Below are 24297 nucleotides of genomic sequence, written 5' to 3'. Positions count from 1 at the left end.
CTGCAAACCAGTGTAGCCACTGTGAAAGACAATATATATACCTCAGAAACCTGAATACAGACCTACATATGACCCAGCCATCCCACTTCTGGGAATTTACTCAAAAAAGAAATCAGCATATGAAAGAGTGATCTGTACCCCCATGTTTATTGCAGCTCAATTTCACAATAGTTAAGATATGAAATCAGTCCAGATGTCCTCAGCTGAAAACTGGATAAAGAAATTATGCTATACATATACTATGCAATACTACATAGTGGAAAAAAAAAAAAAGAAATTCTGTCATTTGCAACAAAATGAATCAACTGGATACAATTATAATTACTGAAATAAGCCAGTCCCAAAAAGACAAATACAATATGTTCCCCATGAAGTGTGGTAATACAGTACCTAAAACGTAAACTATAGGCATGAAATTGACAATTTGAGATGCCATGATTTTGAAAAGCCCTTGTCTCAACTGTTGAGGAACAATTATTTTTTCCTTCATACTATTTTTTGAACTCTTTATTTAGTGTAGGATTAATAATGAGTATAAAGTTAACTGAAAATAGATCTCTTTAAAAAATAAGAATGGGAATAGGAGATAGAGGAGAAAGAAGGATGGCAGTGTGGGCAGGAAGCAGATTAGGGTAGAAAGAATCACTATGTTACTGAACCTATATATGAAATACATGAAATGTGTACACCTTGAATAAAATTTAAAAAAAAAAAAAAAACAGATTCCCTCCTAAGTAACTTCTCAGAAGTATTTTAGGTAACAAAAAGCTAATACATTTCCAAAAGTTTTCATTAACCCACTATACATTTTCTGATAAAGTTCAACATTGCCTATCATATTATCTTGCCATGACATTTACATAAACACACTGATGCATACATTTGCGAGCCAATACTAAGGTAAAAAGCTTATTTTAAAAATATGTTTATTTGTAGTTAAATACTTTTTCCTTGTCATTCTGAAAACACATTTCTATGTCAGTATTTGAGACAAAAGGGTCATGTGAAAAGTATTCATTTCTTTACTATTTCATTTCAGAATAAGCATAAAATTTCTTTAGAAGACTCAATATTATCTTCCCTTTTCTTATTGTGTTCCCATGGAGCTCAGAAAATGGGAAGAAATGGAGCTGAAGCTTATATTTGAAAGTGAGGGTTACCAAAAATGAGGATCAATGAACAAAAGAGATCCATTCATTCCTAACATAATGTCAATGTCTAAATACTTGGTTCACATGACAAATTCAAGTTCAGATCACTTCCAACAAAGGAATAGCTAGAATTTAAAATGTCATTAACCATAGATGCAAATAAGTAATCTTAGTTTTCTTTTGTTTCATTATTCTGAAATTTAATAAAAAATGAAATTCCTAGTTTAATTTGACATCTACCTAAAATGATAATATTTATGAACACTACAAAACAGGTATGTAATAAAAGATCCAGTAATTATTTTAAAAAGTATTTATATTTAAGTAAATAATACTTCACTAGCAGTTCTGAAAAACTTTTATGATTCAAAGAAACTTAAAAATATTAAATTTGGTGTTGATATAATCATGAAACAACTCCAAATAGAATGAGTACATGTAATACTTTAGGGTGGTTAAAAGACAAGAAAATTACTGAAATTAAAATGTCCAATTAATGTTTTTTTAAGAAAAATCTAGTGATAATGTTACCAGACTATTCAATATATCTCCAGCTAAAATTTATTTTTATAAGTCTATTGTATAAACATATAGTATCTTTATGTACAGAAAATATAACCAAACTGAAATACAAGAGCAGAAATAAAATTGGCATTATAATTATCACTTTTGAAATCATAATTAATAGCAAATTTGTCATAAAGAGAAACAACTCTCCATTTTCAAGGCAGGGAAAATAAAATAAAAGCAAAGCCCTAGAAGAAAAATACACAAAACTTTATCACCCTTCTCTTAATACCCCACTCCTAATCTGTTTTGAATATTTATATTTTATCTATTAAATAGACTTGAAAAATAGTTAGTCTAAGGATAACTTACCATGAATTATAAATTTCTTCAAAGTGAACAGTTTATATTTCTATTCAAAAAATGAAAGTTAGACCCATTAGCTTTATTTATTTATTATAGTATTTCATTTTAACATTAAAAGAAAAAGAAAGCCACACAAAAAGCAATGGAAAAGAACACACCTCCAGTGGAAACTATCAACAGAAAGACCACTGAAAAGTGTGCACGTGTTAATAGTTGCATGGGTGCTGTGCAAAGACAAAAACAAGAGGCAAGAACACCACGTGACAAGGGAAGCAAGGATGGAAGTGTTGCAGCTGCAACCCAAGAAATGCCAAAGACTGCCAAGAAACCACCAGGAGTTCAGAAGACAGGAGGAAGCGTCTTCCCCTATAGGTTTCAGAAACAGAGGCCTGATTACACCTTGAGTTCAGACTTCTACTGTTTGGAACTGAGACGATAAATTTTTGTAGTCTTAAGTTTGTAGTTATTTTGGTATAGCAGCCATAGGAAACTAATACAGAGATACCATTTATCACAATTATTTTTTTCCTTCATACTATTTTTTGAACTCTTTATTTAGTGTAGGGTTAATAATGAGTATAAAGTTAACTGAAAATAGATCTCTTTAAAATATAAGAATGGGAATAGGAGATAGAGGAGATCATTTAATGATCAATGACTTAAAACCAATACTTAGAAAATATTTTGATAAAGGAATAAACATTGAAGTCAGTAGTCACTCGCAATGAAACACCATGTATTTCATTGTGGGAGCAGTGATTTTGGTATTCTTTTCAAATTATCAAAATAACATAAAAATAGGCATCACCACAGGTCATTTGTATATTTATGGAAAAATTGGGAGCTACATGTAGAAGTTTAAAATGTTTACCTAATACAAGTTTACACAAAACTGAATAAAATTTTTATTTTAAAACATCACAAGTAACACAAAGGTAAATGTCCCAACTATACAAACATTTGTTACATGTGTACATAAATCCATATACATATATACATACAGGTATTTAAATTGGCTTCATTTTTCATCTTTTTATCTGAGTAAAAAGAAGAACACTTTCCTCGTTTAGGAGATTTTTGATGTTGTAATAATTACCTAAAAGTAAAAAGAAAATAATTTTCATAGAAATGATTACCTTTGAACTACCTGTTTAGTCATCACCTAACAGTTACAGCACATAACACAAAAACATTTCACCTAACCCAAAAATAATTTTCATTTAATCCCTTTATAAACTCGAAGTTCCACCACATATCCAAATAAGGCTTGAAAGAATGCGAATTTCCCATCCATCTGATAACAAATGCACAGGTAAGTTACTCATGGGTGTAGGAAGGGAAATATCTGTTTCTGAAATCAATATTTATTAGGTCTTTGGAACTTCTGCAGATTCCCTAAGCCAGACACATGCAGATATAGCTATGTACAATGTTACTGTAAATGGTACAATGTTAAATAAACTCCCAAATTTATAAAAGGCAAATGCTACTCTTTTTTTTTTTTGACAGGCAGAGTGGAGAGTGAGAGAGAGAGAGAGAGAGAAAGGTCTTCCTTTGCCGTTGGTTCACCCTCCAATGGCCGCCGCAGCCGGCGCACCCCGCTGATCCGATGGCAGGAGCCAGGTACTTATCCTGGTCTCCCATGGGGTGCAGGGCCCAAGCACTTGGGCCATCCTCCACTGCACTCCCTGGCCACAGCAGAGAGCTGGCCTGGAAGAGGGGCAACCGGGACAGAATCCGGCGCCCCAACCAGGACTAGAACCTGGTGTGCCGGCGCCGCAAGGCGTAGGATTAGTCTAGTGAGCTGTGGCACCGGCCAGGCAAATGCTACTCTTAACAACAAATACAAAAGTACCTGTTTGTACTGACTTGTGTTTGTTGATGCTTTATAAAGCGCATTGTTCTTAATGTACAAAATAACACATTAAAATCAGAATATACAGTATCTTAGAGACAACATGGGAAATAATATTCCTTCTACCCTGAAATACAACATTAACAACAATTTTTATATTCAGCAATAAACAACTTCTATTCGATTTGCATGTATTAAAATGCTAATATGCTTATCTAATGATAAAATGAAAGAAAAATATGTATCAAGCTGCTTTGGACCAGTCACATCACTTTATCTTTACCACTATAGCCTGCATTTCCATGGTGCTTATGAATAGTCTTACGGATATTATGTGTGAATTAAAATGTCTTTAATTATTCTTACCTGAAGGAACAAAGAACGAATCCCCAGTAGTTAATAGATAAGGTGTTTCATGTAACGTACACAAAAGGTCACCAAAATTAACATAAAAGACCTGTAAAATTAAGAATAAGGAGTTCATTTTAAATTGAATCACAATATCTACAGTCTAAGGTACCTTAAAGTAAATGTGGTAGGCAGAATAAAGACTCCCTAAAGACGTTCAGGCTCTGGTCTCTAGAACTCGTAAATATGTGACATTACATGGGATTTTTTTTTTTTTTTTTTTTTGACAGATAGAGTTAGACAGTGAGAGAGAGAGAGAGAAAGGTCTTCCCATCTGTTGGTTCACTCCCCAAATGGCCACCACGGCCAGAGCTACACCGATCTGAAATCAGGAGCCAGGTGCTTCCTCCTGGTCTCCCATGTTGGTGCAGGGGCCCAAGCACTTGGGCCATCATCTACTGCCCTACTGGGCCACAGCAGAGGGCTGGACTGGAAGAGGAGCAACCGGGACTAGAACCCGGCACCCATATGGGATGCTGGCACCACGGGTGGAGGATTAACCAAGTGAGCCACGGCGCCGGCTCCAGGCGAATGGGATCTTGAGATGGAAAGATTATCTTTGATAATCAAAATGGGCCCAATCTAATGACATGAGCCTTTAAAACGGAAAACTTTCTTCTGGAAGCAGAGGATAAATGAGCAGGGAGGGGAAGATAAAGATAGAGATAGAGATAGAGATAGAGATAGAGATAGAGATAGAGATAGAGATAGAGAGAGAGAGAGAGAGAGAGAGAGAGAATTGATTGATTCACTTTGTACTGTTCCTGGCACTAAAAGAGGCCATGAACCAAAGAAACTTGCACACTTTCCACACTTTCTAAAAGCCAACACCCCACGCCAGGAGTTCCATGCAGATCTCCCTTATGTGCAGAACCCCAAGCACAGGGGTCATCTGCTGCTGCTTTCCCGGAGCATTAGCAAGGAGCTGGATTAGAGGGGGTGCAGCCAAGAAGCCATCTGATGCTTGTTTGCAATGTCAGTTCTGCAGGTGGAGGTGGCTTAACCTGCTTCTACAGATTTCCTGCATTGTGTTTAAGGAAAGCTGACGGTCTATGCCAGTTCTCTAACTTGTCTCCTTTAATTTTTCAAAACAATTTATTTATGTAAGTGTGCATCGAGTTGTTTTTTTTTTTGTTTTGTTTTGTTTTTTGACAGGCAGAGTGGACAGTGAGAGAGAGAGACAGAGAGAAAGGTCTTCCTTTTGCCGTTGGTTCACCCTCCAATGGCCGCCGCGGCTGGCACATTGCGCTGATCTGATGGCAGGAGCCAGGTACTTATCCTGGTCTCCCACGGGATGCAGGGCCCAAGCACTTGGGCCATCCTCCACTGCACTCCCTGGCCACAGCAGAGAGCTGGCCTGGAAGAGGGGCAACCGGGACAGAATCCGGCGCCCCGACTGGGACTAGAACCTGGTGTGCCGGCGCCGCAAGGTGGAGGATTAGCCTAGTGAGCCGCGGCGCCAGCCGTGCATCCAGTTTTTAAAATGTATGTAAAAATATTTTTCTTATTATTAACAAAACTCTTAACTCTTTGACTTCCATACAAAAAGTTCAAAGAAATCAAAATCACTGTAACCACACAATAGGACATTATTTCATTATTTTCCTCAACTTTTTTTTTTTTTTTTTTTTTTTGACAGGCAGAGTTAGGCAGTGAGAGAGAGAGACAAAGAGAAAGGTCTTCTTTTTTCCATTGGTTCACACCTCAAGTGGCTGCTACGGCCGGCAGGAGCCAGGTGCTTCCTTCTGGTCTCCATGCGTGTGCAGGGCCCAAGCACTTGGGCCATCCTCCACTGCACTCCCGGACCACAGCAGAGAGCTGGACTGGAAGAGGAGCGACCAGGACAGAATCCGACGCCCCAACCAGGACTAGAACTCAGGGTGCCAGCGCCGCAGGCGGAGGATTAGCCTAGTGAGCCACGGCGCCGGCCTTTCCTCAACTTTCTGTACTCCACATTTTTAAATTCTAAGCAGAAAAGTCACATTCTAATCAGAAAAGTAAAGAATTTTCTTTCAGTTTTCAGTTTAAAACAATATGCTTAAAACTACAATCATTTTCCTTCTGTAGTATATTTCAATTTTTGCCACTACTGTCAACATTATCAAAAAAAAAAACAACATATGATCAATTTATCCCCTTTTAAGTTATTTCCCCAGGAAAAATTTTTAGAAATGATATTCATAGGTCACATCCTAAATTATTCTAATTATTGGAATAAAATTCTAAATTATTAGTAACTCACTAATTATGAAGTGTTATTTATTTTAAAATGTGCATCTCTTTGACTACTAACCAGATTAAACACATTACTATTCAAATTTCCTTTTCTTTAGTAAAGTATTACAGTTTAATTGGTAACTGATATTAGTTCAATGATGACATTCATAAATTTTACCTTCATTATTGTTTCTTTAACGTCATACAGGGACCATCTACTCTTTTTCAAATGTGCTGTTTTTCTTTAAATAATACCTGAGGTACAGCACTGGGCTATTACAGCCATATGAGCACCAAAGCAGCAGATGAAGGACCTCTTTCTCTGTCTCTCTGTCTCTCTGTCTCTCTCTCTCCCTCTGTCACTGTCTTTCAAACAAATAAACACATCTTTTGGAAGGCATTAAAATATAAGATTGGATTAATGAATACTTTTAATTCTTTTAAATCAGGATATTAGTTATCCTAGTGTAGTAATAAATTAATCTTTAGCTATCGTATGTACCTTTTCTTTGCCTCTCCTCAATTTGCACTTCTTCATTTATATAAACGTAAGGATCTTCATGGTTTGTGAGCTTTGATTTTGTGATTTAAAAGAATTTACAATTTTTTAAAATCCTTTTATTTGAAAGGTAGAGAGACAGATTCCCCATCCACTCAATCGTTCATTCCCTAAATGCCCCCAATGGCCATGGTTGAGCCAGGCTGAAACTGGGAATCAGAAACTCAGTCCAGGTCTCCTATGTGGGTGGCAGGTAGCCAATTCCTTGGTCCATCATTTGCTGCCTCCCAGGGTGCACATTATCAGGAAGCTAGAATTGGGAGCACAACTAGAGCTATAACGGAAGCACTCCAATTTGAGACATGGATTTCCTAGAGTCCTGAAATGTCACATACTGAAAAATACCTAAACGTTTTTCATATGCTGCCTTGTTAAACACTGTATATTAAGATAATCGAAAATGAATCTTGATGTGAATGGAAGGGGAGAAGGAGTGGGAAAGGGGAGGGTTGTGGGTGGGAGGGACGGTATGGGGGGGAAGCCATTGTAATCCATAAATCGTATTTGGAAATTTATATTCATTAAATAAAAGTTAAAAAAAAAAAAAAAAAAAAACACAGTGTTAAAATTCAATGCGTTCCGGCTGGTGCCATGGCCAGCGAGTAAAGCCACCACCTGTGGTGCTAGCCATCTGGTCACTGTCTTGAGTCCAGCTGCTCCACCAATCTAGCTCCTTGCTAATGCACCTGCGAAAGCAGTGGAAAATGGTCCAAGTGCTCAGGCCCCGGGACCCACATGGGAGACTTGGAAGAAGCTCCTGGCTCCTGGCTTTTGATAGATCAAGTTCTAGCTTTTGCAGCCATTTGGGGAGTGAACCAGCGGACAAAAGATCGCTCTCTGTCTCTCCCTCTCTTTCTCTGTAACTGTGCCCTTCAAATAAATAAATCTTAAAAAAAAAAAAAAAAATTAAAAGGAAATTCAATGCTTTCAAATTCTCAAAATTTTTCAAAATTTTCAAATTCAGAACACAGAAATGTATGCATGTGTATAAACAGACCAATGTTGCAATGTATGTCTTCAAAAGGAAGTGAGGGAAGAGCGGAGAGATGATCTACTTTGAATCTCCTGCCTTCAGCCTATTACATCTAATAGTATATTACTTAGTAGTTATTGATGCAACTAGCTCTTTGTCCTGAGTCTACTGTTCATGGGCTATGTGATTTTTTTTCTCCCCCAATCTGAAAGGCAGAAAAGACAATGAGAAACAGAGCTCCCATCCACGGATTTACTTCCCAAACAACCTCGATGGCCAGGGCCGTACCCTATATAATTTTTGAAGTCTATGAAACTCTCTATTCTCAAATGCATGTTCAGAGAAATGTGGAATTAGACTTACTCTCTATAAATTCTTCAAGCTCTAAAATTTTAATGATTTGTTTGCAAATTTATATTCTAAGATTCTTTGGGTAAAGACAATTCCTTAAACCTCTAAACCTTACGGCTACAGTGCTACCTATAGAACAGATCACTTAAATAACCATCAACTGACTAACTCTAAACAGATTTAACAAATAAAAAAACTTCTCTGTGCAGTATAGTAATAAGATTTCATTTCTGTGAAAATGGCATTTTAACTACTTTTCAAATTCAATAAATCAAGAGTTGTACCTAGCAAAACATAAATAAATGGAGAAGTATACTCACTAATATATCTGGGCCAACATGCTGCTTTCCCTTTTCTTCATGTGGTCCTAATATCAATTTTCCAGTAGAAAAAAAGGGTGTATCCAATGTTTTATATACTTTCAACTCACCATGCTCAACAAAAAACTGGTAGGTATCTCGTGGCCTTATAAGATCTATGGGGAAAACAGTAATACAAATGTAAAGCCATAGCAATGATATTGTTCAAAAACATGATATACATATACATCTATATAATAAAAGTATTTCCAGACATAAATCGCCTTACAGAGACAAAACAGATTAAGATCAGTGACTCTGGAACTAAAATGTCAGGCCAAATCCTGCCTGTTTTATAATTATCTCTATGACTTTAGGCAAGTTATATAACTTGCCCTCTCCTTTGTTCTTTGCCTCAATTTCCTTTTCTATAGAATGGAAAAATAGTATTTTACCTACATTATAGAGTTGCTGTGAATATCCAAGTGCTATATTATTATTATAAATCACAGTTTTATGTATTATTCACAAATTATGATCTCACTTTCAGAATTTCCTTTTTGTTACAAATCTTTCCAAACCTACAAATACACCCTTTTATCATCAGTTTCTCACTTTATTCCTCTACATGTTTGGAAATCTTAGTGATCACAAAGACTATGGAATATGAAAAATACGTATTTGTAGATTTATGAAATAGGCAAAAAGTGTACTCTTGAAAACACAACTCTTCTAAATTGGTAAAGCATAGCAATGGTTTTTACACTAAACAAAACTCTATGTACTTCTAGATCTGCTGCCAAATAAATAATCTGAATATAGAAAAGACTTTGTTAAGGCACTAACTTAAGATCTCAAATGTAACCTATTTCATAGCCAAAATTTTAAACAGGAAAACTACTACTGCCTTCTAGGTGTGACCTGTTTGCTTTCTGAGGTAGGACAAATAGTCTTCAGTAGCTATTGCTATTGTCACAGGAGTTTTAAAATATTTCCTATATGTTAAGTATTGTCTAGTTGGTAAATAGATGAACATTTTCTAAACTTTCACTCCACCATAACTCATCCCTTAGGAACCCCCAAGGCCTCTCAGAGATACCGTGTTTGATGTCCATCTAACTGGGCAGGAGGCTTTCCAGGACTTTGTGCCAGCATTAAGGTTAAGTCTGGCATTGTACAGCTGACTGAGAACCTTACTATTTATCCTCACAAAGGTTTTACATCCCAGGTACCATTATCAGGATCCACAGGCACAGAAGGTATCAGTGTTAGTCTATAATCTGTGCCTGGCCCCAGAGTATGAGTGTGTCCTAGTATCTGACAACTACCTTGCTATAATTCCCCATCAACAGCCCCTGTCCACAGGGTGAAAGAAGGCCCTGCCACAGTTGGTAGAACCAATACTCATGACGTTAGTAATTTTACCCCAGAGGACAAATACTGAAGGTTGTCTGCTATCAATACCGTACCAAGTTCCCCTGATAGAGGCTACTTACCTGAATTAGACCCTTTACTAAACTGCAAGGTTCAAACATTTGTGTGAGAAAGGGAAAGAAGACAGGTCAATCACCAAGCCACCAGTTTGTTCTTAACTCATTGTTAAGTATTTTCAGTAGCAGCCCTTAGCTTACCCATGAGAATAAACTCTCTTGTTTCTGGATCCTTTACCCTTGTTGGTTGACAAGGATCTCCTAGAGGTATATCTAGATTTACCATTAATCTGTTCTCTGCAAAAGAAATACCATTGAAACACAAACCACTCAAAATTCTTCTCAATTATTAAAGTCCAGTCCAAATTAATCTATAAATAAGCTGTAAAAGAAACTGACCTGAGACATAACAGTCTCTTATTTATAAATGACTGCTTCTTAAATGAATATCCAAATTCAAAACCCCACAATGATTTAGCATGGAAGGAAACTCCTTAAACTTGCTATTTTTGGTAAGTCTATAATATATGTCAACTCTTACATAATCAAATCAAGTAACAGAATGCATATTCTCTAAGATGGTGGGGATTGTATAATATGTTTCAGAAAGAATTCATTAAAATATCTACTGTAACCACAGTTGGGCATGGATAATTTATTCAAGAGCAAATGTTTTATACAATGCTATAACTGATTTATCTTTTAAGAATTTGGAGAAAAGTACATGCTAAAAGTAAATTTTATCTATAGTATCATGTCTGAAGTCCTTAGAAGTAAATTTTAAATTTTGCAGTTTCTTCTCAAAGCATTATATTATTAAAAATAAAATTTAGGGCAAGCATTTGGCCTAGTGGTTGAAACACTGGTTAGGACCCCCACATCCCACATCAAAATGCCTGGTTCAATACCCAGGTCTGGCTCCTGATCCCGGCTTCCTGACAGCAGAGACACCAGGAGGAAGCAGTAATGACTCCCGTATTTAGGTCTTGCCACCCACATGGGAAACCTGGACTGAATTCCAGACCCCTGTCTTCAATGTGGCCTGACTCCAGCTACAAGCATTTGGGAAGTGAACACTAAATGGGAGTATTCTCTCTCTCATTCTCTCCCAAATAATAAATTTAAAAAAAAAAGTAATAAAATCCAAAAGTTACTTTCAAGAATAAGTTCATACTTCTTTCAGTGTTATCAAGACAGATCCTTTTCCCATTAGCTACTTTGTTGACTTTTTCCATGTTTCCTTTTGCTTTCCTTTTAGGTACTACTGCATCTGGAGATAGTACTCCACCAATCACAAGTCCTCCTGAAATTCAAGAATACAGGTAAAATATCATGTTTAAGGAAGCAAAAAGCTTGAAGTAAAACTCTTTAATGTGGCACACTTCCTTTCAGAGTACCAAAGAAAATATTATTAGTACTAAATTCTACAGCAAACAATTCAAATAACACAAAACACTAGTAATTTCACTTATGTATCTACCACCCCGAATCTACAAGCACTAATGAAACATGACTGAATGATCTCTATTGCTTAACTGAAATAAAGTCATCACAGGAAGTTAAAAAAGAAAGCTACCAATGAACTACTTATTATAATACACATGTAGGCTTATTCCTTTAACTTAAATATATAAGCCAAAGAAAGAAAATAATTTTAAGATAACACAATACTTTTTTGCTTACCCAATATCATTTTGTATAAAAATGAGAAAATAGATGATAAGAATGGGAAATGCTTTACCGGTTATAATTTTTTCATGATCCAATATAACATTTTAAGCAATGAGAAACTTTGTCAGAAAATATGCAAATAATAATATTGTAAAAAGTCAAATTGCTATCAAAGAGAAAAGAAAACATCTTCATTTCTGTAGTAATCAGATAAACTCAGATTCAAATCCTATTTTTATCAGATTATAAGGAGACAGAGATTAAACAAAGTAACATATGTAAAAGTGTAGGACAGTGCCTGATACATAGTTAGTATAAATAAATTACAGCAAACTGTATTATTTTTTATTAATAGACATTACAGCATAAATTAGGTTTTACCTGATGGTGTTCCTTGATAATCTATTCGCTCTCCTCGCCAGTATTCCAAAGGTTTCAAACGTATTCTCTTGGTCCTGCGAACATTTGGTGTGTTGGAAGGCAATACTGTAAAAGAGAATATGTATGCCTACAGACCAAATACTAGAAAAACAAAATTTTAAGATATATTTGTACTACTGATAAATAAATGCCAAAGAAATATCAAGCTACAAGACAGAGATTTTAAAATTTGATGATATCCAAGGTTGACAATGTCAAGAATATACTCCAATGCAAAACTGTCCAATACACTAAATTGATACAGTGGTATATTATCAAATTCCTAAATTCTTGTTTCTTGTTTGCTACAGGTAATCCTGAAAGTGATATATAATTAAATTCCCCTATTCTAACAGTATAGTTTAAGTGAAATCATCTTGCTTTTCTTTCATTTTTTTTCTTAATGTATTTTTTTGTTGCTAGGTTGTCTGGTGCATAAGAGTTTATGATTTTTCTACCATCTTCATAAATGGTTCATTTTTATCATTATGTGCTCTTCCTTATGCTGCTCAGTATTCTTAATCTTAAATTCTACTTTGCCTAATGATAAAACTGGACTATTTCTCTTTGTATATACTAGCCTATCTAATTCTTTAGCAATCATTTGCTTTAAACTTCTCTTGTGAACATGTTGATTAGTTTGTATCATTTAATCAAATCTGACAGCCTCTACCTTTTAGAAGAACTCAACCTATTCACATTTATTCAGTGTTAGAAGTAATATGCTTCCTTTTACTGCTTCCATCTTACTTTACATGTTCTAGTTATTCTACATGTATGTTTTTCTTTTCCCTCATTTTTACTGGTCAGAATGAATGATCGTTTCTTTTTCTCCTTTCTTCCCTTGGTCACTTGAAAGATTTGCTGTGCTTTTTTACTCTAATATCAATTGTCTTCGGATTCCTGACAAACCCTCTTTCGTTCATGATTACATCAAAAAACAATCTTTTGCCAAGGGATGATCCCCTCCCTTTTCCCATTTGATAAAATGAAACTTACAGATGACATAGTAACTATTTTTTGCCCCTGCTTTCCTCCCCACCATAACAAGTTTTATTAAGTCATCTAGATTTCAAAGTTTTATTACAAAAACTCTTACTTAAGCATTTATATTAAATGTCTATTTTAACACATTACATGTCTATTACATCACATTATTAGCATTTTATGACAGACACACCATAAAGTGAAGGGCAATGAGACACAAGCCTTGTATTCATAATTCTGTCTCCTAGAATGCAAGTTGGACCTGTAACTTCATTTTAATTGATAAACAGATATACCATGGAGGATGACATGTCATTCCTATGATTACATCATGATTTTATAAACAGATTCCCCCTACATGTGTAAGATTTTTGACTTCACAATGTGCAAAACTGAGATGCATTCGTAAGAAAATGTTTCACAAATTTTGATGCTTTCCCAGGCTAGTGATATGCAGCACAATACTTTCCAGTGATACTAGCTAGGTACCAGCAGCTAGTCCCAGCTCCTAGTTAACCACATGACCACAGAGTAAACAACCACCAGTCTACAGTGTGCTGTATTGCTAAACTATGATGTTCAGTAGTTTAGTTGTACTAAATGCATTTCAACGTTAAGATATTTTAAACTTATGATATGTTAATCAGTACATAACCCCTTCTTAAGTTAAAGAGCACTGAATAAGATAATATGATATGTTATACATAGGACACTTTCTACCAGGAGCAGATAAAGACTTGTCCTTGCTGACTATAAAGCAAGCTGTGAAAGGGACTACAGTAAGGATAAGAAACCGCAGAGAGTAGCAAAGAGTGCCCAAACAACTACCTCAGTCCTACAACATCAAGCAACTGAATTCTGCCAATAGCCACAGGAGTTTGGAAGAGAACTGAGCTTCAGATAGACAATAGCCCAGACTGACACTTTGCATACTATGGGACCCATGAGCTAAGTCATCCTGGATTCCTTACCCAAGGAAACCGTGAGATAACAAGTATGTATTGTCAAACTCACTAAGTTTGTGGTAATCTGCTACACAGCAACAGAAAACAAATCCACATTATTTAAATTTAACCATATATTTTACAAGAATCATTGATCACCACTATTTCCTCTTTGGACTTACATCTGATTTACATGATACTTGGTTAGAATATCTCACCTGGAGGATACTAAATTTAATCTTGCATTATCTGCAAAATAAATTCACTTATCAAAAAGAAAGATATCTTGGCTAAGTGTAAGATTACTGGATTGCAATATATTTCTGATAGAAATCTATGTATAGTAATTTATAGTGTTATGTAGATAAGCAGTGCCAGTCATTTTTCTACTTTGAATGGAATATATTTTTGTCTGTAAGCTTCCCTCATACTCATATGTCTAAAGGTTTATCATTTTTAATAATCCTGACTTATACTTGATAAACTCTCTCAAACTATAGAATCAAGCCAATCTTTAATCCAGGGAAATTTCCTTCCACTACTTTAACTGTATTCTCTCTCTGCTTTCTCTAGAAATCCTTTTCTTTGCATATTTTGTCTCCATGATATTTCTATACCATGTCTTTTCCCCTCATGTATTTCTATTGTTTTAAAAAATTGTGACTATCAGTTATTAATTTATCTCTCAACAGTGACTATGTTTTCTTTCAGATCTGTTGACATTTTAAACTGAAAAATGCTTTGTATCAAGAGCCTTCTATACAATAATTCAATCTCTGAAAGTACTCATACTTCTTTTTTTGTGAAAACTGTTATCTATCTCCCACAAAAGCTCCAGCTCACCAGAAGCTGCCTACGGCTGAACAATGCTTGACTGTCCTCTCTGGATACTCTAGTCCATGCTTAGAACACTTTTATTTCCTTTTGTCCAATTCTTACTCCACTCAACCATTTCACTCCAAAACTAACATTAAGCACTGAGGTATGGCAGTCTGTCTTCATATACGCTCACAAAAAATTAAGTGACATGATGTGAGTTTTTGGTCGAGGGAATGAGAGAAAGCTTCACTTCTATTGGTTCTCTTCAGGTACAAGTACAGGACATACAACCTCAAGAATGCAGGAAACACAGAAATGCTACTAAACATCACACAAATCTTGACTGCCAAATATCTTCAGAAACCATGGGTTTCCAATACTCACATGAGCCTCTCCACAGGTTCTATAGCTCCTGCTTTGCCACCTTACCAACCCGGCTACTGCTCTGTTTAGTAATGAAATGGAACAAAGTGGGAGGACAATCTAGCAGAAACACCAGTTACCTAGAAGTTATATTTTCTTTAATAGAATTCTAGCTCCTTAGATCATGTAGGATCATGATCCCTGCTGTGGAACAAACTGTGAAAGTGCTACAGAATTTATAAATGGACAACAGACTCAGTATCTTGTGATGATTTGTTATGAAATTCATGAAATATTAACATATAACTTTATCTACCAATTAATGCAAATAGGATTTTTTCTTGCCTAAGAAAAATTGTTATATTTAGAAACAGACAATAGCATTCTAATCAATGGAAATATTAAAAGAGAAAAATAATCTTACCTAATTTGTGATGTACTTTCTTCTCTGATGTCACTTGAGATCTTTTTACTCTTTTATAATCTGTGAAATGCAAAAGATACCACAAGCAATGGCTACTAATTCCATGTTCACTTAAACTGTGCTACTTTATCAACTTTATATAAGCATTTTAAATAAAATTTGATGTGACAGTATCTTTTACTATTCCTTTTGTTTTTCATTGCTAAGGAATAAAAACTAAGCAAGGACAATGTAACATGTATCTACACTTTGCTACAACAAATATATCTAAAAAGCCTAACAATTGGGGATGGTGCTAGGGTAGTGTTAAAGCCACAGTCTGCAGCGTTGGTATCCATATGAGTGCCAGTCCGAGTTTCAGTTGCTCCACTTCTGATCCAGCACGCTGCTAATGCACCTGGGAAAGCAGCAGAGGATGGCTCAAGTAGTTGGCCCCCACACTCACATGGGAGAGCCGGAAGAAGTTCCTGGTTCCTGACTTCAGCCTGGCCCAGCCTTGGTTGTTACAGCCATTTGGGGAGTGAACCAGTAGATGGAAGATCTCTGTCTGTCTGTCCTTTCTCTCTCTAACTCTGCCTTTCAAATAAATAAACAAAGCTTAAGGATAAAAACCCTAATAGTTAAAAATAACAAAAACAAAAAGTAGGCTTTCTATTGCTTTTGGACAAATGAAGTGATAAGAATGCAAAATATGATAATGAACAAATATGATAATAATGTAATTAATCTATGATCTATCAGCAACTTTCTCTTTAAAGTTTTAAATAGTACAAACATACTGAGAGGGGTTCTCAACTTTCTATTTGGTCTTAGTGACTTACTTGACTATTAGAACGAAGAAATGATTTTCTGACATTTTGAAAGCTAACACCAAATAAGATACATGTGTTCCATCAGGGATTTTCACTCTGCAGTAGAATATTAATGAAAACTTGGCAACCCTGAGACTTCCATGCTGGGAGGAAACTTATGACAGTCACGTGGAAAGGTCATGTGGAGGAAAAGAGATGTTTGGCTAGGCCTCAACATTCCAGCTGCCCTAGCTAGGTGCCAAATACAGAAATGAGAAAGTCACCTTGGATGTTCAAATGAATTCATGAGAGTGCTCAGCTAAGCCAAGTCAACCCACAAAGCCACAAAAGATAAATAAAGTTTTAAAAATCAATTGTTACATTGTTAAGAATTGTTAAATTGTTAAGAATGACTGAATTAAATATAAAGTTGCTGGTGTGGAAAAACCACCAGTGATCACAAAATTTAATTTCCCTGTCCAAAAGTAGGTTAGTGTGCTTGCTTGGACAGTGCTAATAGTAAAATTGGAATGATATGGAGAAGATTAGCATGACTCTTGTACAAGAATGACATGCAAATTTGTGAAGCATTCCATATTCTAAAAAGAAGACACACACTGGTCTTGAGTTCAGAGTGAATCAAAAATGAGCTATTCAAATTTAGTTGCAATTATTGCCTATATTTCAGATAGGATTCTTCTGAGAATGCCAACTTGATTATGACAGAGTCATTTCAGGCACAGGCCTTATTCTTATATTGTTCTTGCTGATGCTAAGATAGACATGTATACCAATAACTTTGATACGCTATCATGAGTTCTGTGATGTCTCTTCTTATCTTGATACTATTAATTTATAAGGAATCTATAGTTAGGATGTATTTTAATGACTTCCATTATACTTTAGTTCCTTCTGATTTGACCCAAAGAAGAAAAATTAAATTTCAAGGATTTCCATGTTTTTTAGAAGACTGAAGTCAATGGGATGAAAGCCAGAATCAAGAAATGAAATGCTAATAAGTAACTTACAGAAAACGAACATAAAGTAAACATTGGATATTTTGATGTGCTGCTTCAATTTGCATTAGTAAATTAGTGTGTTGCAGAAGAACACATGAAATCATGTGTTCTTTTATAAAATTTTAAATTTTTTAAAATTCATTTTAAAAATGAATTTTTACAAATAGATTCATGATTGCCTGTGCCTGAGGCAAGAGAATAGAGGGTGGTAGCTAAAGGGTATGGATTTCTTTCTTGGAGTGAAGAAAAGTTCTAAAATTAACTATGATGATGACTACATTACTGAACTGTTTTCATGGTAAATAGGTTAACTGTATGACTATTATACAAAGCCTATCTCAATAATGCTGTTATCAAAACAAACAAAAATTCAATTTCTGGGGGCTGGCACTGTGGCATTGGGAGTAAAGCTACCACCTGCAGTGCCAGCATCTCATACAGGCACCGGTTCAAGTCCTGGCTCCTCCACTTCCGATCCAGCTCTCAGCTATGGCCTGGGAAAGCAGCAGCTCTGGCCATTGCCATCATCTGGGGAGTGAACCAATGGATGGAAAACCTCTCCCCCCACCCCCACCCCGTCTCTCTGTAACTCTGCCTTTCAAATAAATAAATAAACCTTTAAAAAAAATCCATTTCCCTTGCAATTCTATTAAAATTAGAGGTCTCAACTTTGGTGAAAATTTTCCCAACAGTGGGTCTTGGAGGTGGCTGGTAGGATCACAAATCGAACCAAGTAAATAAGTGAATATATTCAGAATAATGAGAAACAATTTCTCACTATTTGAGAAGATGTTTATAAAAATAGAAAAGGGGAAGTCTGTGTTGGACTGGAATTGTAAGTATGCATGTTAATTCATAGTTTCTAAGTATAGAAATAGACATACAAAGAGCTGCCTGTGCTATGCAAAGTATACATGTGCATGTATCTATTTCCTATTTCTGTCTACTAAGAGAGCCAAAGCAATGATACCACAGTAACAATGGATACATTAAGTACCTATTATCTGGCATTCTAAATGCCATCCTCCTCTGAAAAGAACAAGGTTCTCCAATGGAAATAATTGATTACAGAGTTGGGGCAGAATTAGTAGGTTGGAACATCTTATGCCAAAAAACTTAATAAATGGGGGCCAGCGCTATGGCAAATTGAGTTAAGCTGCCACCTGCGAAGCCAGCATTCCATACAGAGATCACTGGTTTGAATTCAGTTTTCAATCAAGCTTCCTGCTAATGTAACTGGGTAAGCAGCCAAAGATGGTCCTAGTGTCTGGTCCTCTGACACTACGTGGGAGACCCAGAGGGGTTCCAGGCTCATGGCTTCAGCCTGGACCAGCACCAGATGTTGCAGTCATATGGGGGAATAAATCAGTGGATAGAAGATTTCTTCATTTTCCTCTCTCTCTCTGCCTTTCAAATAAATAAAAAAATAAAAAAAAACTTTTTTTACAATGATTTACTCATTTATTTGAGAGGCAGAGCCACAGAGAAGAGAGAGAGAGATCTTTCATCTGCTGGTTCACTCCCCAAATGGCCGCAATGGCTGGAGCTTGATAGATCCAAAGCAAGGAGCCAGGAACTTCCTCCAGTTCTCCCACGTGGGTGCAGGGGCCAAGCACCTGGGCCATTTTCCACTACTTTCTCAGGCCATCATCAGAGAGCTGGACTGGAAGAGGAGCAGCTGGGACACACACTGGCGCCCATATGGGAATGCAAGCAGAGGCTCAACCTACTACACCACAGCACAGGCCCCAGTAAATAAATCTTTAAAAAAAAAAAAAAAAAAACTGAAGAATGATAGAAGGGATCTATCTGTGGCTCAGGGAGTTAAGCTCCTGCCTTTGACGCTGGCGTCCCATATGAGCAGCAGTTAGGCTTCTGGATGCTTTGCTACATTAACAAAATAACAAAACAGATACAACTTTATAAAGTGACTATCAACACCAGGTATTTACTGAATACCAATGCATGGGAAAAGAACTGACACAACATCTTACATACAAGGAAGTAAAAGTTAAGCACACTGAAATTTCTTACTGAAGATAACACAGCTAGTAAACAACAGAGTTTGATTCAATCCTAGGTCCCTGATTCTGAAATCTTTTAACTAATGCACTCTTTTTTTTTTTTTTTTTTTGACAGGCAGAGTGGACAGTGAGAGAGAGAGACAGAGAGAAAGGTCTTCCTTTGCTGTTGGTTCACCCTCCAATGGCCGCCGCGGCCGGCGCGCTGCGGCCGGCGCGCTGCGGCCGGCGCACCGCGCTGATCCGATGGCAGGAACCAGGAGCCAGGTGCTTTTCCTGGTCTCCCATGGGGTGCAGGGCCCAAGCACTTGGGCCATCCTCCACTGCACTCCCGGGCCACAGCAGAGGGCTGGCCTGGAAGAGGGGCAACCGGGACAGAATCCGGCGCCCTGACCGGGACTAGAACCCGGTGTGCCGGCGCCGCTAGGCAGAGGATTAGCCTAGTGAGCCGCGGCGCCGGCCAACTAATGCACTCTTTAAATAACTCCTGGATCAAAAAAAACACAAGACTAAAATTGAGAGTATATGACAACAATACTACACAGCAAAACCTTTAAAATGAAGCCGAAACTATATTTCAGAAAATTGTTGCTTCTTTATCAAATAAAAAGTGGGAAAAGACAGAAAGCATTCAAGTTGAGAGGAAAATAATAAAAGCAGGAGAGAAAAGAATTAAAAAGTAAAAACAATTAATGAATTCTGAAGAAAAAAACACTAAACAGATTATATCTAAACACATATTTTAGAAGCATGAAAAATATTATAAAACTCCCTATATTAAAAAGCATTTAAAAAACTTTAGTATGAGTATGAACATTTTCAAGCTTATTCAAAACATAGAAAATAGTATAATAATCCCAGTACACCAGCACCCAGCTTCAGTAATCCTCAGTAGATGGCTAATCATGCTTTATATAAACCCCGATTTATCACTCTAACATTTGTAAACTCTGGAGTAGACACTTTAAGCACTAAAATTTCACTATGACTTATTAAAGAATTGTCATTCATTTTTCTCTTTCTAATTACAGGGTCTTACAAATCTCTCCCTACATAGTAAGACTCTAAAGAGTAGATACCAAATACACATTTGCCACCAGTGACAAGAAGAACATAGGATACTTTAACTCTGTATTCATAATGTCACAAAAATCAAGACTATAGGAAGTAAGTAGTAACTTACCTAAACTATCCTGAATGTCTTCGTCATTCACATCAGAATTTTTCTTTCTAGACATTAAATTATTCTTGAGCCTGGCAGGTCCACTGCAGAAAAAAAAATTGAAAATCACAAAATTTTTGTTGATATTACATATATATAAATAAAATGTATCTAACAGGGGTCATTTTTCTTCTAAAACTAACAGATTTCTTTTTTATAAAACCAATTGTGTTGTTATAGGTCACCAAGAATATACTCACTTAATTCATAAAAGACTACATTTAATTCTGTAACTAAGGTCAAACATTAATACTGAATTTTATAACCTTTAAACTCATGAGTCAGTTATAAATTTAGTCAACTCAAACAACATTCATTGATAAAAATCAGATTAAAAAAATATGAAAGACTGGGATTGTGGCATAGCATGTTAAGTCATAGCCTGTAGCGCCAACATCCCATAAGGATGCCAGTTTAATCCCCAGCTGTTCTAACTTCTAACCCAGCTCCCTATTAAAATGCCTGAAAAAGCAACAGACGATGGCCTAAGTGCTTGGGCTTCTACATCCACTTGGGAGACTTAGAAGAAACTCCTGGCTCCTGGCTTCAGCCTGGTCCAGCCCTGGCCATTGGTGCTGCTATGAGAATAAATCAGTGGATGGAAAATTTCTCTGTCTCTTCCTCTTCCTCTCTCTCTCTCTGCCTTTCAAATAAATAAAAAGTACATCTAAAAAAAAGAAAAAAATCAGAAATAAGTTTGATGCTGTGGCATAGCGGGTAAAGCTACCACCTGCAGTGCCAGCAACCTATATAGCCAAAGGTTCAAGTCCCAGCTGCTCCATTTACAATCCAGCTCCATGCTAATGTGTCTAGGAAAGCAATGGAAGATGGCCCAAGTCCTTGGACCTCTGCACCCATGTGGAAAATGTGGAAGAAGCTCCTGGCTCCAGGCTTTGGAGTGGCCCAGCTCCAGCCACTGTGGCCATGTGGGGAGTGAACCAGCAGATGGGAAGACCTCTCCTCTCTCTCTCTGCCTCTGCCTTTCTGTAACTCTGCCTCTCAAAGAAATCTTTAAAAAATAAAAAAAATTCAAAAATTTCAAAAAGATTCAGTGCCCAAGATTTTTTTCTGGGCCTGGTTGTAGAGGTGCTCTGAGTGGCAAGAACTAAAATTTCAGACTACCTGAAGGAAAGTATTCAGCATAAAGCATATTTCTTGCATAGTTTACTTACGCACAGTAAATCATGGTTATTAGGAAGTGATAGGAAATTCAAATTCCTAGATACCAACCAAGGGCTTCAGTCCTTTCTAATAGTAGTATCCTCAGACCTGCTAGGCTAACTATTCTGTAACATTTATTGTCTTGGAAAAACTATTTTTTTAAAGGGTATGATCCTGAAAAGATTTGTAGATGATAAATAACATTTACATATGCAAATACTGTTGACTGAGGGCAATTCAGATCAACTAGTGAGAGACTAGCACACTATGGAAGCTCTCTCTCTCTCTCTCTCTCTCTCTCTCTCTTGCCTCTGCCTCTCTGTAACTCTGCCTTTCAAATAAATAAATAAATAAATCTCTCTCAAAAAAAGCATATGTTTAAAGAAAGAAAATTACATCCTAAAACAAATAGGACTCAAAATGTGTTTCAGAATCTGTTAGAAATGATCCAGAAATTGTCAGAGATAATTCTAATATTCTAGTCCTAGATCCTTTTTCTTCTGTCATAAACCCAGAATTGGCCTAATCACAAACACCCAACATGTAATTTTAGCCATCCCTCAAAAGTCTGAATATTCACAATAATTTAACATTCATTCATTTTGTGAAAGGTTTTATGACTGAAAATATAAAAAGTAAATCTGATTTGCTCACTGTCATTTAACACAAATTCTTCCATATCCCTCCTTTCAAGAGGTGGGGCCTTATTGCCCCCCCTTTGTATATGGTCTATACTTAGTGACTTGTTTCAAAGGAACAGAATAAAGTAGAAGCGACAGTGTAAACTTCAGACACAAAGTCATGCAAAAACAATGTGATAGTCACACTTCCTCTTACACTACTTGATTTTGAGAAGTCAGGTGATACACTGAGCATTGCTATGGAGAAGGCCACAGAGCAAGGAACTAGGGCATCCAGCCAATAGTCATCTCAGTGAGATATCTCACAAGTGGACCCTTCAGTTCCAGTCAAGCCTCAAAGGACTGTAAATCAGAAAGATATCTTTACAAACCCTAAGGCAGAACTAAATAGCTAAGCCCCTCCCAGATTTCTGACCCAAAGAAACTAAGAAAGAATAAATGGTAGCAAGCTAGTAACAAAATTAAAATAAGGTTTTGGGTAATTTGTAACACAGCAATGGGTAACTAACATAGTGAGTAAACATTATTATCCTTAGACTATTTGCATACCTTTCTTCCAAAACCAATGGCTTAGGCTCTACAGAATCCAGATTAAACCCTGTGGGTGTTTTGCATGTACATTCATTGCTCTGAGATTTTAGATGAACATTTTGTGCCGTCATGATACCATCTTGTTCCTTTGAGCTTTCCACAGATCTACAAAAACAAGAAGTTTAGAACTGTTTATACTTCTTCAAAAAATACTTCAGAAATAATATCCAGGTGAGCATATAAACAATATAGCATTAACTATAACATATATTAGATTACCCCGTTCAGGTCCTAAAACTTGCAGCAACCTCAGAATGGAACTTAGACCTAGTAAGATTTCTGATTGTAGAAATTCTCATGAGAGATGATACAGATGCAGTCTAAGATAGAAGTGCTGATAAAAAAAAACAGTGGGAGACATTCCTAAAGGGAGCAACATTTTACTATACAATCTAGCATACTGTACTGGAAGATCTATAGAAAACTATAACTGCTTTCTTTGAAACAAAGAGAAGGCCAACTAGAGAGGGAGAGAGGGGCTGGAAGAGAGACCTAACTCATATCTTTGGAAGTCAGCTAATCAGTTTACTACAAATATATGCCAACAAGACACTTCTTAGTGACAAACTATTTCTACCATGCCCCTGGGATTTACCAACAGAATTGAAAGAAATAAAAGATATTATAAGAAAATACTATAAAAATTACATACCAACAATTTTTAGAAAACCTGCATGAAATGGAAAAATTCCTAGAAGCGCCCAATTTTACAAAATCGACTCAAAAAGAAATATTTTCAAAAGATCTATTAATCAATAACTTAAAAAACCATACACAAGAAAAGCTTAGGCCGATAACTTCACTGGTGAATTCTATCAAGCAGTGAAGGAATACAAATTCATCACACTAAAAAAAAGGAGAAGGCAGAAATGAAAATGGCTGGAATGGGTGTTTGGTGTGGCAGTTAAGACACTGCTTGATACACCCATTTTCCATATTACAATGGCCTGGGTTTGAGTCCTGGCTTTGCTTCCAATTCCAGCTTCTTGCTAATGCACACCCTGGGTAATGTGCTGATGGCTCAAATACTTGGCCCTTGCCATCCACATAGAGACCTGGATTGACTCTGGGCTCTTGCCTTCAGTTCGGCCCAGTCCAGGTTGTTAC

At 36.4% G+C, this 24297-nt stretch overlaps 1 protein-coding gene and 1 non-coding gene across 2 annotated transcripts in view; one reads left to right on the top strand and one right to left on the bottom strand.

Moving 5' to 3' along the window:
- Positions 1–2097: 2097 nt before the first annotated feature.
- Positions 2098–24297, bottom strand: part of CENPC (centromere protein C) — a 64794-nt gene continuing 42594 nt past the window's right edge. Inside the window, exons 11-19 of the mRNA XM_008267802.4 lie at positions 23149–23295; positions 20759–20841; positions 15745–15804; positions 12169–12273; positions 11291–11419; positions 10318–10413; positions 8708–8862; positions 4246–4336; positions 2098–3120 (exon numbers count right to left, since the gene is read on the bottom strand). Of these exons, the coding sequence (XP_008266024.1) occupies positions 3050–3120; positions 4246–4336; positions 8708–8862; positions 10318–10413; positions 11291–11419; positions 12169–12273; positions 15745–15804; positions 20759–20841; positions 23149–23295 (937 nt within the window). The 3' untranslated portion in view covers positions 2098–3049. The remainder of the gene's footprint in view (positions 3121–4245; positions 4337–8707; positions 8863–10317; positions 10414–11290; positions 11420–12168; positions 12274–15744; positions 15805–20758; positions 20842–23148; positions 23296–24297) is intronic.
- LOC127483393 (U6 spliceosomal RNA) lies at positions 17033–17137 on the top strand. The gene has a single exon (XR_007909564.1). It is a non-coding gene; the product is annotated as a U6 spliceosomal RNA (small nuclear RNA).

Source organism: Oryctolagus cuniculus, chromosome 8, assembly GCF_964237555.1.
Source record: "Oryctolagus cuniculus chromosome 8, mOryCun1.1, whole genome shotgun sequence".
Taxonomy (NCBI): domain Eukaryota; kingdom Metazoa; phylum Chordata; class Mammalia; order Lagomorpha; family Leporidae; genus Oryctolagus; species Oryctolagus cuniculus.
Note: the sequence above shows the minus strand (reverse complement) of the source record. Positions and strands in the feature narration are given on the sequence as shown.